The sequence below is a fragment of the Rhinoraja longicauda genome, chromosome 1, assembly GCF_053455715.1.
Source record: "Rhinoraja longicauda isolate Sanriku21f chromosome 1, sRhiLon1.1, whole genome shotgun sequence".
NCBI classification, from domain to species: Eukaryota; Metazoa; Chordata; class Chondrichthyes; order Rajiformes; family Arhynchobatidae; genus Rhinoraja; species Rhinoraja longicauda.
Genome location: NC_135953.1, coordinates 18495738 through 18513303, shown reverse-complemented (window position 1 = coordinate 18513303; position 17566 = coordinate 18495738). Strand labels below are relative to the sequence as shown.

At 43.7% G+C, this 17566-nt stretch overlaps 1 protein-coding gene across 2 annotated transcripts in view; it reads right to left on the bottom strand.

Annotated features, from left to right (window-relative positions):
- maea (macrophage erythroblast attacher, E3 ubiquitin ligase) overlaps positions 1-17566 on the bottom strand; it is an 81981-nt gene that overhangs the window by 16680 nt on the left and 47735 nt on the right. For both annotated transcript variants that reach the window (XM_078409117.1, XM_078409126.1), the window contains exons 4-5: positions 12836-12958; positions 10666-10742 (exon numbers count right to left, since the gene is read on the bottom strand). In XM_078409117.1, coding sequence (XP_078265243.1) covers positions 10666-10742; positions 12836-12958 — 200 coding nt within the window. The remainder of the gene's footprint in view (positions 1-10665; positions 10743-12835; positions 12959-17566) is intronic.

Genomic DNA, 17566 nt, shown 5'->3' with positions numbered 1-17566 from the left:
TGCTCACGGTAAATGACGGACTGTTACTCAAAGGGGACAGATTAGTCGTACCCTCAACTATGAGGAACGACGTGCTGACCAGACTACATGAAGGTCACCAGGGAGTGGTGAAGTGTAGAGAGCGTGCACGACGGTCAGTGTGGTGGCCTGGACTAAGTCAGCAGCTGAACGAATTGGTCCTCAACTGCCGGACATGCAGCAAAGAGAGACAGAACCACACAGAGCCACTGATGCCATCACAATACCCAGGCCGACCATGGCAAAAGCTGGGAGCTGACTTGTTCATGCTGGGAAGCAAGAACTACCTGCTGGTAGTGGATTATGCATCGAGATACGTGGAAATCGCTCCACTCAGCCCCACCAAGTCGACAGATGTAATCCACCACCTCAAATCAATGTTTGCACGTCACGGCATTCCGGAGACATTGGTCACAGACAATGGGCCTCAGTTTACCGGAACCGCCTTTGCTGCGTTTGCAAAGTCGTATGATTTCCGCCATGTCACAAGCAGCCCGAGATATCCTCAGAGTAACGGGGAGGCCGAACGTGCAGTCAAGACAGTGAAGGGTCTCCTGAAGAAAGCGGCGGATCCCTACCTCGCTTTACTTGCATATAGAGCGACCCCACTGCAAAACGGGTACAGCCCAGCCCAACTCCTTATGGGGAGAAGGCGTTTGCACTACGGTACCAACACTTCCAGCCCTGCTGAATCCTGCTCTTCCCGACAATGAAGTGGTTGCGTGGAAGGAAAAGGAGAAGAGAATCAGAGATGCACAACAGTACAACCTGCGGCATCGTGCACGGAGTCTCGACAGTCTCTTTCCCGGACAAGAAGTGTGGGTCACGGATCAAGGCGAAGCTGGAGCTGTGATCGGCAGCCACACCGCCCCCCGCTCTTACATCGTGGAGGGACCTCACGGGACGGTCAGGCGAAACCGTCGCCATGTAATTCCCATGAAACCCTTGCCGGACCAGAGTGGGGGTGGTATGAAAGAGCAACTCCCGGGTTGCATTCCAGAGCAGAGCTCAGCAGAACCACCAAAGGAGAACATTCCAGAGCAGAGCTCAGCAGAGCCACCAAAGGAGAACATTCCAGAACTGCCATCCACTCCCAGAACCAGGTTTGGGAGAAGAGTGGTGAGACCAGATAGGTTGAACTATAAGTGAAACAAAAAGAGAGTTTCACTAAGACAATGTGTTTACATGTACTTATGTTGAATTAATTTAGTTCAGATAGGAACAGACCTTCCAGCTAAAGAGGCAGAATAATCCTCTAAGGTCTGGTGAATCAACCGCAGTCTACCGATTGATTCTAGAAAGGGGAGATGTGGTGTTAGTGCAATGTGCCTTTAAGACTACACAGGTCTATTGGTAGATGGGGTCATCAGAGGGCGACAGGAGACAGAGGAGAGAGTGGGAGAAGCCCGGCGGGAGCAGATGTGCGGTTGAATAAACACTCGCGTAAAAACACAGTCGGACTCACTGTATCTTTTTAAAGAACACAACAGGCAGGACATGTCATTCACTTGCCTGACTCCCGAACATTGAAACAAACAATTACTCCAAGCTCTAATGAGAGTACCAGGCAGACAAACAAAAAAGTAATTCAAGGGAAAAGGTTCCTACAAGAAATATAGCATTCAAGTGTTTTATTGTCATATGTCCCAGATAGAACAATGAAATTCTTACTTGCTGCAGCACAACAGAGTCCTGGGAATCTCTGGCCAGGGACCACTCAAAATGGAGCAGTAGCATTTGAGATGGCATAGAGACTATGAATATCATGCACTGACGGACACCGCAGATACCTCCAAGCTCACCTATAGAAGACCGCAGTATCCATGTGAGAGTAAGCTAGCTATGAAACAGACTGTCGAAGAATGTCCGTATTACTTTGTGAATGTTTCTTGGTCCTCATAAACAAATGGTGACATAACTTGTGAAAAGATCTTTAAAAACATTAAATTTGCAAAATTTTGAGTAAATGTTAGAGTAACATTTCTCAGCAGCTTGGAATATTAATTAAATAAATGGTGGTAGCACAAGGAGGCCATTTGGCTCATCAGGTTCTCGCCAGCTCTCTATGAGAGTAACTCACCAATTAACTGCCCAGCCATTCCTCTGTGGTCTTGCAATTTTTTCTGCACCATATATTTAATTTTCTTTCGATGGTTACATGCTCGGGCAGTGCATTCCTGATTTCAATCAGGAGCTGTGTTTTTTTTTTGCCTAACACTTAATTCTGATAACTCCTTTACACAACACTTGTGATCCTTTGGTCCTTGACCTTGCCACCCAAGGGCACAGTCTCTCACGATCCCTTAAGCAGGCCAGTTATTATTTTACATCCATCAGGTCTCCCCTCGGCCTTAAATTCTCCACCAAACAGTCCCAGACTTTCATTTTTTTTTTTTAAATGTAGTTGCCTCATCCTGGGAACGATCTTTGAAATCTTTTCTGGAACCTTTCCAATACCCTCAACATCTGATAATGAAGTAGCGCAGCGGTAGAGTTGCTGCTTTACAGCAAATGCAGCGCCGGAGACTCAGGTTCGAGCAGCGGTAGAGTTGCTGCTTTACAGCGAATGCAGCGCCGGAGACTCAGGTTCGATCCTGACTACGGGTGCTGCACTGTAAGGAGTTTGTACGTTCTCCCCATGACCTGCGTGGGTTTTCTCCGAGATCTTCGGTTTCCTCCCACACTCCAAAGACGTACAGGTATGTAGGTTAATTGGCTGGGTAAATGTTAAAAATAAATAAAAATTGTCCCTAGTGGGTGTAGGATAGTGTTAATGTACGGGGATCGCTGGGCGGCACGGACTTGGTGGGCCGAAAAGGCCTGTTTCCGGCTGTATATATATGATATGATATGATAAGTCATAAAAACAGAGCACAAAACTCTAAAGGAGGCCTAACTGGTGTATTGTAAAGCTTAGTATGACTTTCCAGCTTCCATACTTTGTGCCGCCATTGATCAAAGGCCAAATTTCGCATGGGTTTATTATCCGTTTCCTAAACCGACTGTGCAACTCTCAATAAAAAGACAGTGCTGGAGTAACTCAGCGGGTCAGGCAGCATCTCTGGAGAAGATAGACAGATGATATTTCGGGTTGGAAACCTTCTTCAGACAGATAATAGTGGGTGGTGGGGTGGGGGGCGAGGAGAAAGCGGGAAGAGGTGGGAGTCAGTTCCAAACCAGGCAAGGGGGATGTTAATTGGCAAATTGGTGGACAAAAGCCAGAGAAATGAAGATAACAAGAGGCTGTGAGATAAGGAGAAAAGAGGCACAAAATCTAAAGTCTTAAGAAGGAATATAGGTGGAAGGGACAATGGCAGGGGGAAAATGAGAGGGTGGGATAGCGTTGGTTAGTTATCTAAAATTGAAGAATTCAACATTCCTACGGACAGACGGTAAACAATCCAAGTGAAATATGAGGAATATGCAGAATACGACAACACAAACTGGAGGAACAGCATTTCATATTCTGCTTGGATTGCTCACAACCCAACAGAATTAATATTAAATTCTCCAAAGTTTAGTTAACTAACCTACTAACAACCTCTATCCCCCCCCCCCTCCCCGTGCCCCACCTGAATTCATGCCCAATTCTCCCCTTTCCCCTCCCATACTCCCTTCCCTCCATATTCCTTCCTCTGGCTTCATCCTATCATTATCCCACACTGTCTTCATCTTTGGCTTTGATTATCTCTTTATCCTTGGTCTTTGTCCAACCATCCACCTATCAACCCCCCCTCACCTGCATCCATCCATCACTTGCAAGGCTTTGACCTGCCCTCACCTTTCTTCCCCTCCCCCACCACAATCAGTCCGAAGGGTTCAGACCTGAAATGTCAAACAAAATTAAACACTCACCCAACCCCCCTTCCCTACATCCCACCTGGATATTGAACCCATTTTTATTTACCCCTTCCTCTGTCCCCTTCCATTTACATTCCTTACTGGCTTCTCATTTCATGCCTCATCGCTCACTACCTCCTTATCATCTGTCTTTTCATCTTTGGCCTTTGTCCATCCATTTGCCTGGCTTTGCCCAGCCCACCTCTCTTCCAGCTGTCTCCTCTCCACTAGTGTGAAGAGTCCCAACCTGAAACATCGTCTATCCATGTTCTTCAGAGATGCTGCATGACCTGATGAGTTACTCCAGCACTTTTTTGTAAACCAGCATCTGCAGTTTCTTGTGTCCACATTTCTGTACAACGTTCAATGATTTGCACCCAAATATCCCTTTTAGGATAGCTTGTTTCATTGCCTTTCATTTTTCCTACTAAAATGCATCACCTTAAATTTCTCTGCATTAGAATTTGTCAACAAGTGCCTGTTCATTTTAGCCTACTGATATCCTGCTGCAATTTACCACCATCTTCTTAACAGTGTAAACTTAAAGATTGCAACTTGTATCCCAATGGACAAGTCATTAATATCGATAATGGCCTCAATATCAATCATAGGGAAACAGCTGTTCACCTTCCTGCAGTTCAACAAACAATCATTCACCATGAAGATTTGTACTCTCTCACTTACATCTCTGCCTCTTTTATGCTGTGTGCTTCAGCTTTGCTGGTAAGCCTGTCATATGGCAAGTTATAAAATTGCTTCTGAAAGTCCATACACCACACTGACAGCATCATCAAGTCAAGCCGGCAACTCAAAAATTTCTATCAAATTGGTTAAACTTGATTTGCCCTGAATTCCCTGCTGACTAGTTTTAATCTATTTTCCTCCAGGTGATTAATCCTCTCCCAGAACACTACCTCTCCCAGAACACTACTCTAGATTTTAGCAGCTGCAATTTCTTGTCTCCATGACACCATAATTGCTTTTGTTGAAAAGCCAAGGAAACAATCGTGCCACTGATTGCAATTTGTTTTCATGGAAAAAGTCATAAATCCATCCTCCATTGTTAGCACTGGTGAGGAGGAGTAAGTAAGGTGTTTCAGCATTCTGTTCTCAACCTTTCTGCTGAAATAAACTATTTATTGTCATCTTGATCATCTTGCAATAAAAATTTAAGATAAGCTTTCAATATACAATTTGGTTCCATCTCAATGTCGCAGAAACAGTGGTATTAATAAACTGTGGGGGAAGAAAAGCAATACAAAAAGGGTAGGGGACAATATAACATTGAGACAAAAAGCTCTTCACTCAAAATGACAGCTGAAACTTTGAGCACCAATGTGCGGAAAACAAGCAGTCTGGACATCATGCCAAAGACTTACAAAACAATTACAGCGAAAAGGAAGAGCTGGGAGCCATGGGTGTCTACAATTTTAGCTCACTGGACAGCGAAGAAAACAAATCAATGAAATGACTCAATGAATGAATGAATAAGTTTCTTGGCCAAGTATGCATATACAAGGAATGTGTCTTGGTGTTCCGCTCACAAATGACAACACAAACATACAGTTAACAATTAAGAATAAAGCATAAACACATCACAACAATAAGGATACACCATTACGGTCTAAACATGTGGGTGAAAATAAAGCAGAGCAAAAAAGAGACTACAGACTTTGGTTATTGAGTAGAACTATCACTCGTGGAAAAAAAGCTGTTTTTATGTCTGGCTGTGGCTGCTTTGAATGTTTGTAGTGTAGTAGCTCTGGCACAATGGTGTTAAAAGCAGAGCTAAAGTCCACAAACAGAATCCTGGCATAGGTCCCCTTGTGGTCTCGGTGCTGGAGGATGAGGTGCAGGCCTAGATTCACTGCGTCGTCCATCGATCTATTGGCCCTATATGCAAACTGCAGGAGGTTTGTGATGTTTTTCAGCTGGGCCAGCACAAGTCTTTCAAAGGTCTTCATGACTACAGAGGTAAGTGCGACAGGCCTGTAGTCATTAGGCAGGCCTGTACACTATTGGGTACAGGGACAATAGTGGAGACCTTGAAGCAGGTAGGGACAGTGCAGGTTTGCAGGGACTGGTTGAAAATGTCTGCGTAGATTGGTGTCAGTTGTTCGGCACAGAGCTTGAGGGTAGAGGGGGAAATCCTGGAGATTTCCGGCTTTTCTGTTTTCTGAATAGCTTCTCCACCTCCGCAATATCTATTGTTAAACTGAAGTCATTCTGTGAGGATGTGCAAATTGGTGATTGCAGAGGGGTGAGGGGAGGGCCAGTCTTTGCAAACTCCAGCCAGTCTCTGAGTAGGTGTGAATTGAAGAGGAAAAAAATAGTCAAGGCAAATGTGGGTCCCTTGAAGACAGTAGCAGGGGCATTTATTAGAGGGAACAAGGAAATGGCAGACAAGTTGAACCGGTACTTTGGATCTATTTTCACTAAGGAGGATACAAACAATCTCCCAGATGTTCTAGTGGCCAGAGATCCTAGGGTGACAGAGGAACTGGAGGATATCCACATTAGGCAGAAAAAAGTTTTGGGTAAACTGATGGGACTCAAGGCTGATAAATCCCCAGGGCCTGATGGTCTGCATCCCAGGGTGCTTAAGGAGGTGGCTCTAGAAATTGTGGACGCATTAGTGATTATTTTCGAATGTTCTATAGATTCCGGGTCAGTTCCTGTGGATAGGAGGGTAGCTAATGTTATCCCACTTTTCAAGAAAAGAGGGAGAGAGAAAACGGGAAATTATAGACCAGTTAGTCTGACATCAGTGGTGGGGAAGATGCTGGAGTCAATTATAAAAGACGAAATTGCGGAGCATTTGGATCGCAGTAACAGGATCGTTCCGAGTCAGCATGGATTTACGAAGGGGAAATCGTGCTTGACTAATCTGGAATTTTTTGAGGATGTAACTAGGAAAATGGACAGGGGCGAGCCGGTGGATGTGGTGTACCTCGACTTTCAGAAAGCCTTCGACAAGGTCCCACATAGGAGATTGGTGGGCAAAATTAGAGCACATGGTATTGGAGGTAGGGTACTGACATGGATAGAAAGTTGGTTGACAGACAGAAAGCAAAGAGTGGGGATAAATGGGTCCCTTTCAGAATGGCAGGCAGCGACTAGTGGGGTACCACAAGGCTCGGTGTTGGAACCGCAGCTATTTACAATATACATCAATGACTTGGATGAAGGGATTAAAAGTACCATTAGCAAATTTGCCGATGATACAAAGCTAGGTGGCAGTGTGAACTGTGAGGAAGATGCTATGAGGTTGCAAGGTGACTTGGACAGGTTGTGTGAGTGGGCGGATGCATGGCAGATGCAGTTTAATGTAGATAAGTGTGAGGTTATCCACTTTGGTGGTAAGAATAGGAAGGCAGATTATTATCTGAATGGTGTCAAGTTAGGAAAAGGGGACGTACAGCGTGATCTGGGTGTCTTAGTGCATCAGTCACTGAAAGGAAGCATGCAGGTACAGCAGGCAGTGAAGAAAGCCAATGGAATGTTGGCCTTCATAACAAGAGGAGTTGAGTATAGGAGCAAAGAGGTCCTTCTGCAGTTGTACAGGGCCCTAGTGAGACCGCACCTGGAGTACTGTGTGCAGTTTTGGTCTCCAAATTTGAGGAAGGATATTCTTGCTATTGAGGGCGTGCAGCGTAGGTTTACTAGGTTAATTCCTGGAATGGCGGGACTGTCATATGTTGAAAGACTGGAGCGACTAGGTTTGTATACACTAGTATTTAGAAGGATGAGAGGGGATCTTATCGAAACGTATAAAATTATTAAGGGGTTGGACACGTTAGAGGCAGGAAACATGTTCCCAATGTTGGGGGAGTCCAGAACCAGGGGCCACAGTTTAAGAATAAGGGGTAGGCTATTTAGAACAGAGATGAGGAAAAACTTTTTTAGTCAGAGAGTTGTGAATCTGTGGAATTCTCTGCCTCAGAGGGCAGTGGGGGCCAATTCTCTGAATACATTCAAGAGAGAGCTAGATAGAGCTCTTAAGGATAGCGGAGTCAGGGGGTATGGGGAGAAGGCAGGAACGGGTACTGATTGAGAATGATCAGCCATGATCACATTGAATGGCGGTGCTGGCTCGAAGGGCCGAATGGCCTTCTCCTGCACCTATTGTCTATTGTCTAATTGCTGCTTGGGGAGGAGTGGGTGCGGACGGATCCAGTCCTTGCAAACTGGAATCAGTCTTTGAGTACGTGTGAAGTGGTGATTGGGGGTGGAGGGTCCCAGGGTTCTGTTTCTGTTTCTCAAACCTGCAGTAAAACTCGTTCAGGTCGTTGGTTAGCTGACAATTGTCCAAGGGGCGTGGGGTTTTCCTCTTGTACCTGGTAATTTCTTGCAAGCCCTTCCAAACTGAAGAGGGGTCATTAGCTGAGAACTTGCTCCTCAGCTTCTCAGAGTACCTCTCCTTGGCAGCTCTGATACCGCTTCTCAGCTTGTACTTGGCCTGCCTCTAGAGGTCTGTATCCCCACTTGTAAGTCAATTATAAAAGTCGAAATTGCGGAGCATGTGGATAGCAGTAACAGGATCGTTCCGAGTCGGCATGGATTTACGAAGGGGAAATCATGCTTAACTAATCTTCTGGAATTCTTTGAGGATGTAACTAGGAAAATTGACAGGGGAGAGCCGGTGGATGTGGTGTACTTCGACTTTCAGAAAGCCTTCGACAAGGTTCCACATAGGAGATTAGTGGGCAAAATTAGAGCACATGGTATTGGAGGTAGGGTACTGACATGGATAGAAAATTGGTTGACAGACGGAAAGCAAAGAGTGGGGATAAATGGGTCCCTTTCAGAATGGCAGGCAGTAACTAGTGGGGTACCGCAAGGCTCGGTGCTGGGACCGCAGCTATTTACAATATACATTAATGACTTGGATGAAGGGATTAAAAGTACCATTAGCAAATTTGCAGATGATACAAAGCTGGGTGGTAGTGTGAACTGTGAGGAAGATGCCTTGAGGTTGCAGGGTGACTTGGACAGGTTGCGTGAGTGGGCGGATGCATGGTAGATGCAGTTTAATGTGGATAAGTGTGAGGTTATCCAATTTGGTGGTAAGAATAGGAAGGCAGAGTATTATCTGAATAGTGCCATGTTCGGAAAAGGGGACATACAACGAGATTTGGTTGTCCTAGTGCATCCGTCACTGAAAGGAAGCATGCAGGTACAGCAGGCAGTGAAGAAAGCCAATGGAATGTTGGCCTTCACAACAAGAGGAGTTGAGTATAGGAGCAAAGAGGTCCTTCTGCAGTTGTACAGGGCCCTAGTGAGACCGCACCTGGTGTACTGTGTGCAGCTTTAGTCTCCAAATTTGAGGAAGGATATTCTTGCTATTGAGGGCGTGCAGCGTAGGTTTACTATGTTAATTCCCGGAATGGTGGGACTGTCACATGTTGAAAGACTGGAGCGACTAGGCTTGTATACACTGGAATTTAGAAGGATGAGAGGGGATCTTATCGAAACGTATAAGATTATTAAGGGGTTGGACACATTAGAGGCAGGAAACATGCTCCCAATGTTGTGGGAGTCCAGATCAAGGGGCCACAGTTTAAGAATAAGGGGTAGTCATTTAGAACGGAGATGAGGAAAAAAAATTCAGTCAGAGAGTTGTGAATCTGTGGAATTCTCTGCCTCAGAAGGCAGTGGAGGCCAATTCTCTGAATGCATTCAAGAGAGAGCTAGATAGAGCTCTTAAGGATAGCGGAGTCAGGGGGTATGGGGAGAAGGCGGGAACGGGGTACTGATTGAGAATGATCAGCCATGATCACATTGAATGGCGGTGCTGGCTCAAAGGGCCGAATGGCCTACTCCTGCAGCTATTGTCTATTGTCCTGTAGGCCGAATGGCCTACTCCTGCAGCTATTGTCTATTGTCCTGTAGGCCTCATCTTTTGACTGGCGGAGCTGCCCGAGTTCTGCTGTTAACCGGGGTTTGTTATTGTTGAACCAGATCCGGGTCTTAGTGGGACTGCAACTGTCCTCGCAAAAGCTGACATAGGATGTCACAGTGTCTGTGTACTCATCGAGGCTTGTGGTTGCTTCCCTGAACACATTCCAATCAGTGCAGTCAAAGCAGGACTGTAGTTTTTCAATGCCCTCGCTTGTCCACCTTTTCGTTGTTCTGACCACAGGTTTAGCAGATTTTAGTTTCTGCCTATAGGTCGGAATAAGGTGAACTAAACAATGATCGGAGAGACCCAGAGCCGCCCGAGGAACAGAGCGATATGCGTTCTTGATCAAAGTGTAGCAGTGATCAAGTGTCCTCTCCCCTCTGGTGGGGAATGTTACATGAAGTCTGTACTTTGGGAGCTCACGACTGAGGTTGGCCTTGTTAAGTACCAAGAATGAATTTAGAAACAATTAATAGCATCAAGTGGAAAGAACATTTTCAAGATTTCAAAACATTATCCGTTGTTCAGTCACACATAAGCTAATAATTGAGTAAGCAGCAGTATTAATCTGAAATCAAATCAGCACGTAGAAACAAAGAACTGCAGCCGCTGGTTTATACCAAAGATAGACACAAAGTGCTGGGGTAACTCGGTGGGTCAAGCAGCATCTTTGGAGGAAAAGGATAGGTGACGTTTCAAGTCGGGACCCTTTTCAGATATCCTTTTCCTTCAGAGATGCTGCCTGACCCGCTAAGTTACTCCAGCACTTTGTGCCCACCAATTCAGCACATATAGAAATGTTAAAGCTGAAATTTACCAATGGAATTAAAAGCAAGAGAAATTTAATTAAGAGATAATTCACTGAATTTTGCATTAAACAACTCAAGGGCAAGTGGTAACCTTACCTTACAGCTTCCAGCCTCTTATTTTGTCGGACGAGTTCAATGAACTCTTGAATTCGCAGACTGAACTCCAAGCAGCTCTGTTAAAACAAAAGAACTGGCTCAGCTCAAAAGAACATGATTGTTTCCTGCATAAAAATTATCCACTTGTACAGAAACAGTGACAGGAAATAGCAGGCCAACAGCACACAAAGCTGTTTATAAAAAAGACTGGAAAGCAAAACCTGCCAAAAGTTTGTGGTGAGTTAAATACTAAATGAAAGTTGCTATTTCCCACTGAAAAATAATTTTAGTTCATGGCCTGCCGTACCTGTTGAAATGAAAGGAACAGGGTGAAATTCACAAGATGGGTGTCAAGTACAGACTAAGCTCATCAAAGAAAGCAACTGTTCATTTTGATAAAAGTGCCTTTTTAATGCCACAGTGATCCATAAATTACTGAGAACAGCCTCTCTGGCAACAAGAAAGTAACCTGCAAATATGGAGTGTCATAAGCTCTGAAAGGTTTTTCTCAGTTCTCATTCTGCACTTAAATGGCACAATTCACTCTCAGAATCGCTTCCAATCAGATTGAGAAATCTTTGAATTAAGGCCATATCTAAAGGATGTTTGGACAGTTCACCAAAAGGCAGTTACCACACATAAAACATAATAATAATAATAATAATAAATTTTATTTGTCATATGTAGGTTGGCACAGGGTCAACGGTACAATGAAATGCATTTGACAAGACAACAGGTCACCTCAGCAGTAATATTCTAAGGATAAATAAGATTTAAAAATTACATTAGTCAGGTAAAAAGACAATATTAAAAATAATCAACATATATGATTTGAAATGTGTTTATGAGTTCAGAAGCCTGATGGCCTGATGGTAGAAACTGTTCTTGTCTGGTGGTACGCGCAGCCATACACCTGTATCGTCTGCCTGACGGTAACAAGGAGAACAGCCGGTGTGCTTGGTGGCTGTGGTCCTTGATGATGCTGCATTCCTTCCGCAGGCATGCCCTCTGTGTCCACTGCCCTCTGTGCCAGTAGAAAATGTCCTGAATGGCCGGGAGACAGTTGCCAGTGATGTGCTGTGCCGTCTTCACCACTCTCTGTAGTGATTTGTGGCTGTGGGCAGAACAGTCCCCGTACCAAACTGTAATGCAGCCCGTCAGCAGGCTCTCGATGGTGCATCTGTAGAAGTTTGTGAGGATGCTGGCGTTCTTGCCAAACCTCCTTAGTCTTCTCAGGAAAAAGAGCCGCTGGTGGGCCTTCTTTGTTATTGTGTCCGTGCAGTGTCCAGGAAAGGTCCTCAGTGATGTGCACACCGAGGAACTTAAAGCTGCTGACCCTTTCAACCTCAGCATCACCGATAGGTGTAACTTTGTGAGAGGACAGACACAAAAAGCTGGAGTAACTCAGGCAGCATTTCTGGAGAGAAGGAATGGGTGACGTTTCGGGTCAAGACCCTTCTTCAGACCAGTGACATTTTTTCCACCAGTCCTGCAATTTAAAACCTGAATATACTGTAACTCATTTCTGATAATATTAGTTGTTCATTTGAATCCATTACTTAGAAACATAGAAAATAGGTGCAGGAGGAGGCCATTTGGCCCATCGAGCCAGCACCGCCAATCATTGTGACCATGGCTGATCATCCACAATCAGTAACCTGTGCCCAACTTCTCCCCATATCCCTTGATTCCACTAGTCCCCAGAGCTCTAACCCTCTCTTAAATTCATCCAGTGATTTGGCCTCCACTGCCCTCTGTGCCATTTCTCCATACCCCACTGTTCTACTTACCAAGGATTTATTTGCCTCCACTTTAAATACTTCTAATGATCTAGCTTCAAGTGCCAAGAATAAATTCCAAAGATCCCCCACCTCTGCCAGAAGAACTTTCCAGGTACAGATAGTTCTTAACAGATTTACAACAAAAAGAGTACAAGCATGACAGAACAGTATTTTAAAGTAAAAAAAACTTGATTAATCTAATAGGCAAATTCCAAAGACATTTTATGCAACAGTTAGAGGTTTTTTAATATTTCCACTCAGGGAGGGAAACATTTGGACTGCATGTTTAGCTGATCTATAAATACACCAATCATAAATGGTGGATAGTCAGCGAAAGCCACTCAAAACTATTTGCCAAGTAAGATCCACAACTCAGTTTGAGAACTTACTTTCATCTTCCTCAGCCTTGATTTATTGTCATGGCACCAGGCCAGACAAGTGGCTGTTTCTTGCCTTTCAAGCGACTCTTCAACCTCTTTGGCTGTAAGAAACATGTCAATATTCACCAAGTCCTACAAGAAAAAATAACCAGAAACATTATGTCATAATAGGGAAAACAATGCAGCAACATACTACAAACTTATCAATTGTAGGTTAGAAATATTTCATCAATACGAAGTGTAATCACAGCCGAAATGCAAGAGTCGGCCTGTTGTTCAATGGCTACAGCTTGGGATTAACACATTCGTCCCCGTCAAACTTAAACTCAGAACTGGGTTGCTGCTCAGCCTATGTTAAGGGCCTGTCCCACTTAGGCGATTTTTTTAGGCGACTGCCAAAGTCGCAGCAGATCGCCAACATTTTCTTTTACCCGACGACAATGTCCACGACAATGCCGAGTCAGGTCGAGATTACACCGTCTTCGGAAACATCGCAAAATTCCCACGCTGTGAATACTTCTCCAGTATCCCAATTTTCACTGAAATCACTGACAACTCGGTAATTACTTGAGAGTTTTGAAATAAAACATCTTGCCCGGGTTACTTGAAAACCAAGCTTCACGGTAACAAGGCATAAACTGGATTGACTTCCAGTTTACCAATAGAAGTATTAAGAAATTTAATTTTAAATGTGGTTATGTGAATTTTTGTGAAAAGTGTGTGAAATGTGTGAAAAGGGCATTCTTTGAAAATGTGTGAGATGCATATCTGGTTTAATGCATATCTGGCCTAATTTAAATGTAATCGCTGATGGCCATAAACATTGCAAAAATTCCCACGCTTACCTGACCGTCAAACTGTCACCTCCAATCTACCTGTCAAATGTCCTGACGGTAAATAAATTGGTTAAACACATGTTTTTTATGGTATTTTCAAATGACTTTACTTAATTTAATATTATGTGCTTCTAAATGCATCTAAGACAACCTAGCAAACCTGGGGACAGCATGCGACAGCGCCCGCAATAAGCAACGATCCCTGGCGACAAGCCAGCTGTCGCCGAGAAATTTTACTCCGGTTGATTTCTCAGCGACGCGCTGAGATCCACTACGATTCTTGGAAGACTCCTCATGATCATGCCCGCGACACCCCGGCAAACTGTCGGTGACAGCCTAGTCGCCTTAAAATCGCGTAAGTGGGACAGGCCCTTAATTTTATCCACTGTCCTCATGAGCAGATCACAATCAGTACGAACTGGCAACACTTCATCTTCGATAACCAACACAGGAGCACCTCAAAGCTGCACGCCCAGTCCCGTGCTCTATTCTCTACGTCCATGACTGTGCAGCCAAAACCATCTTTAAATTCGCTGATGCCACAGTTGTTGGACAAATAACAAATATTGAGGAGTCTCATTTCACCACAACCATCCGGAAGGTACAGGAGCCTGAAAACCATGACCTCTTCTTAGTAACAATCAGGCTCTTGAAGGTTGCTAACACGAACCAATACCTAAGCAACTATTACTGTGGCTCATTGTGGTTACTAAGTATTTGCGGTTTCGGCTCATTGTGGTTACCAAGTATTAGTATATTAATTTATTGTATTAATTATTATACTTGTATTGTTATTGCATTTGTGTTATTGTATTTACGGGCCAGTAAAACTGCAGTTGAGAAAGAATTTCATTATTCCATTGCCAGTACGTTTGACAATTAAATACTCTAAGTTTAGGAATTCAAGAGATTGTCACTTTGTCTCGATGTTTTGGTCACAGTTTATACTCTGAAAACTTCACTTTATCCTCAACTTAATAAAAGATTGAATTTTCAAGTCAGGACGTGACCTTATCCAATTTCATCAATTTATATTGTTTATTCACCCAAAAACACAAAACTTCAGCAATCAAGGCAAAAATTGCGACGAGTTGCAACCTGACACATAGTCTGTCACTGAGTATTCCTCCAGCAGTTGAGTTTTACTCAAGTTTTCAGCATCTGCAGATTCTTGTATAATTCTCCAAATATACAAGCTGACCAATTTATCTGCAGGATAACCACGGAACTTGTTAAACTACGAAATATAATATTGGTAAATAATAGATTTTGTGTCATGGGCAGAGGGAGAATTACCCATTTAAAATACTGAAAAGGCGATGAAATATTAATACTATTTACTTATAATTTTAATTGAAAATATTTTCGCAGGCACTAAGTAGTCTACAGCCTGCATCTTGAATCCAGCACGAAATAAATCATGATACTTGCAGAAGGAAAAATGTCAACCGAAAAAGAGCAAAGTGACGAAACATAAATAGATAACAAACATTTGCAAAACAAGAACGTGCACCTTTCACATCTTTCATGTCAGTGTACAAAAGCATACTACAGCTCTTTCAAGTGCAGTCTCCGTTACAATGTAGGAAATAAAGAGCTCCCAGCTGAAGTTACAGATCGGAGTATTCAATTTCATTTGAAGTGTTAGAGAAATCATTTCAACACAAAATTATGACAAATGGAGAAAAGACCCAAGACAGAAATGGCATGGACTCTGATGTTCAATTGTATAGCTGAAACGTTGGTAGAGGAAGACCAAGCTGACCAAGCTAACATGCTTGCCAAACAGCTGGCAGATGACTGTGTTTCTAACATGTTGCAATACAAGTCAGAATGTCACGTTGCAACTTTATAGGACATTGTTTCGGCTGTATTTGGAGTATTTGTGTGCAGTCCCATTCACCCCATTGCAGGAAGGAAGTGGAGTATTTGGAGAGGGTGCAGAAGAGGTTTACTATAATGAAGCATGGATTAGAGGGTATCAGCTATAAGGAGAGGTTGGACAGACATGGTCCTGTTCTTGTGCTATGTTTTATATTCATTATTATAGCATTGCCATGTATAGCTTATGTAAGTAAATGAGCAAACAAGGCAGGAGGTTATGAAACTGTGTTGAGGGAGGGCTGAAGCAGTGAATAGTGGTAAGATAAACGACTTGTATTATGGTTTTCCAATAATGCTCCTGTCCCATTCAGCCAAAGATGAATGAGGCCCAATCCTTCGGAAGAAAATTTCTTGGCAAACAATGTAGAATCCCAATGTAATAAAATAAAATATTGAAGAATCCTACATGGCCAGCCCAACCCTTACTCTGCTCATTGTCACTTTTCTGATCCAAGTCCCAATGCAAGGCTCAGGATCCTCATTTACATGCCAAGGACCCAACATCTGTTTAAGGTAGCTGGCATTAACATTCCAAAATTAACTAGACTTAACTGTCTATGTTTTGAGTATTTTTTTTTAGTGTACTCCAGGGCCCCAAATAGTCAATGGGTATTGGAAGAACAAATGTGCCAGGAAATTGCAGGCAGCTACAGGAATAATAAAGTTGTTCTGGTAGGGGATTTTAACTTTCCAAATGTAGACTGGAACGGTCATAGTGCGAAGTGCTATGATGGGATGGAATTTGTGAAATGTGTTCAGGAATGTTTTCTCAGGCAATATGTAGAGGGCCTTACACGGGATAGAGCAAAACCTGATCTACTCTTCAGAAATTGGGAAGAGCAAGGTGTTTGTGGGTAAGCCTTTGGGACAAGTGAGCGTTCTGAGGTACCCACCTGCTTCAGGAAGACCACCATCATCCTGCTGCTAAAGAAAAGCAAGATCTCATGCCTTAACGATTACCGTCCAGTGGACTTGACATCCACCATCATGAAGTGCTTTGAGAGGTTCGTTATGAAACGCATTAAGTCTAGTCTACCAAGCCACCTGGACCCACTGCAGCTCATCTTCTGCCCCAACAGGTTCATGACTGATGCCACCTCCCTGACCCTACTCATCCCCGAAACACCTGAATAAGAGAGACACCTACGTCAGACTTCTTCTCATACACTAGAGCTCTGTTTTTAATACCATTATCCCATCCAAGTCATCAACATTTATCTCTATAACTGAATCCTCGACTTCCTGACCAACAGATCACAATTTATGCGGATAGAGGACAAATCATCCTCTGCGATAACCCTCAACACTGGTGCTCTGCAAGGATGAGTTCTCAGCCCCCTTCTTTACTCCTTATACACCCACGACTGCGCCGCCGAGTACAAATCCAACTCAATTTGCAAACTGGCGGACAATACCACGGTAGTGGGCCGAATATCAAATAATGACAAAACGGAGTACAGGTAGGAGATTGAATAACTTGTAACTTGGTCTCAAGGCAGCAACCTTTCCCTCAATGTCAGCAAAACGAAGGAGATAGCAATTTCTGGAAGTGAAGCTGTACACATACCCCAGTATACATTGACATGGCCGAAGTAGAGATGATTGAAAGTTTTGTTCCTAGAAATAAAATCGCCAGCAACTTGTCCTGGACCAGCCATATCGAAGCAATGGCCATGAAAGCACGAGTCCATGCCAACCAACCATTGATTACCTGTTCACACGATATCTTTGTTATTCCACTTTCCATCCACTCCAAACACAATATCAACAATTTTAAAGAGGACAATTAACCTACAAACCCACACGTTTTTGGGACATGGGACAAAGTCAGTACAACCATGCAGTCACAAGAAGAATGTGCAAACTGCACAGACAGCACCCAAAGTCAGGATCGGACATGGGTCTCTAGTGCTGTGAGGCAGCAGCTCTACCAGCTGCACCAATGTGTTGTCCCTTTGAAGAGGGGAGTTAATGTTTTGGACTGATGATAATTTACGCCAAATGTTATCCAAAACTAAAT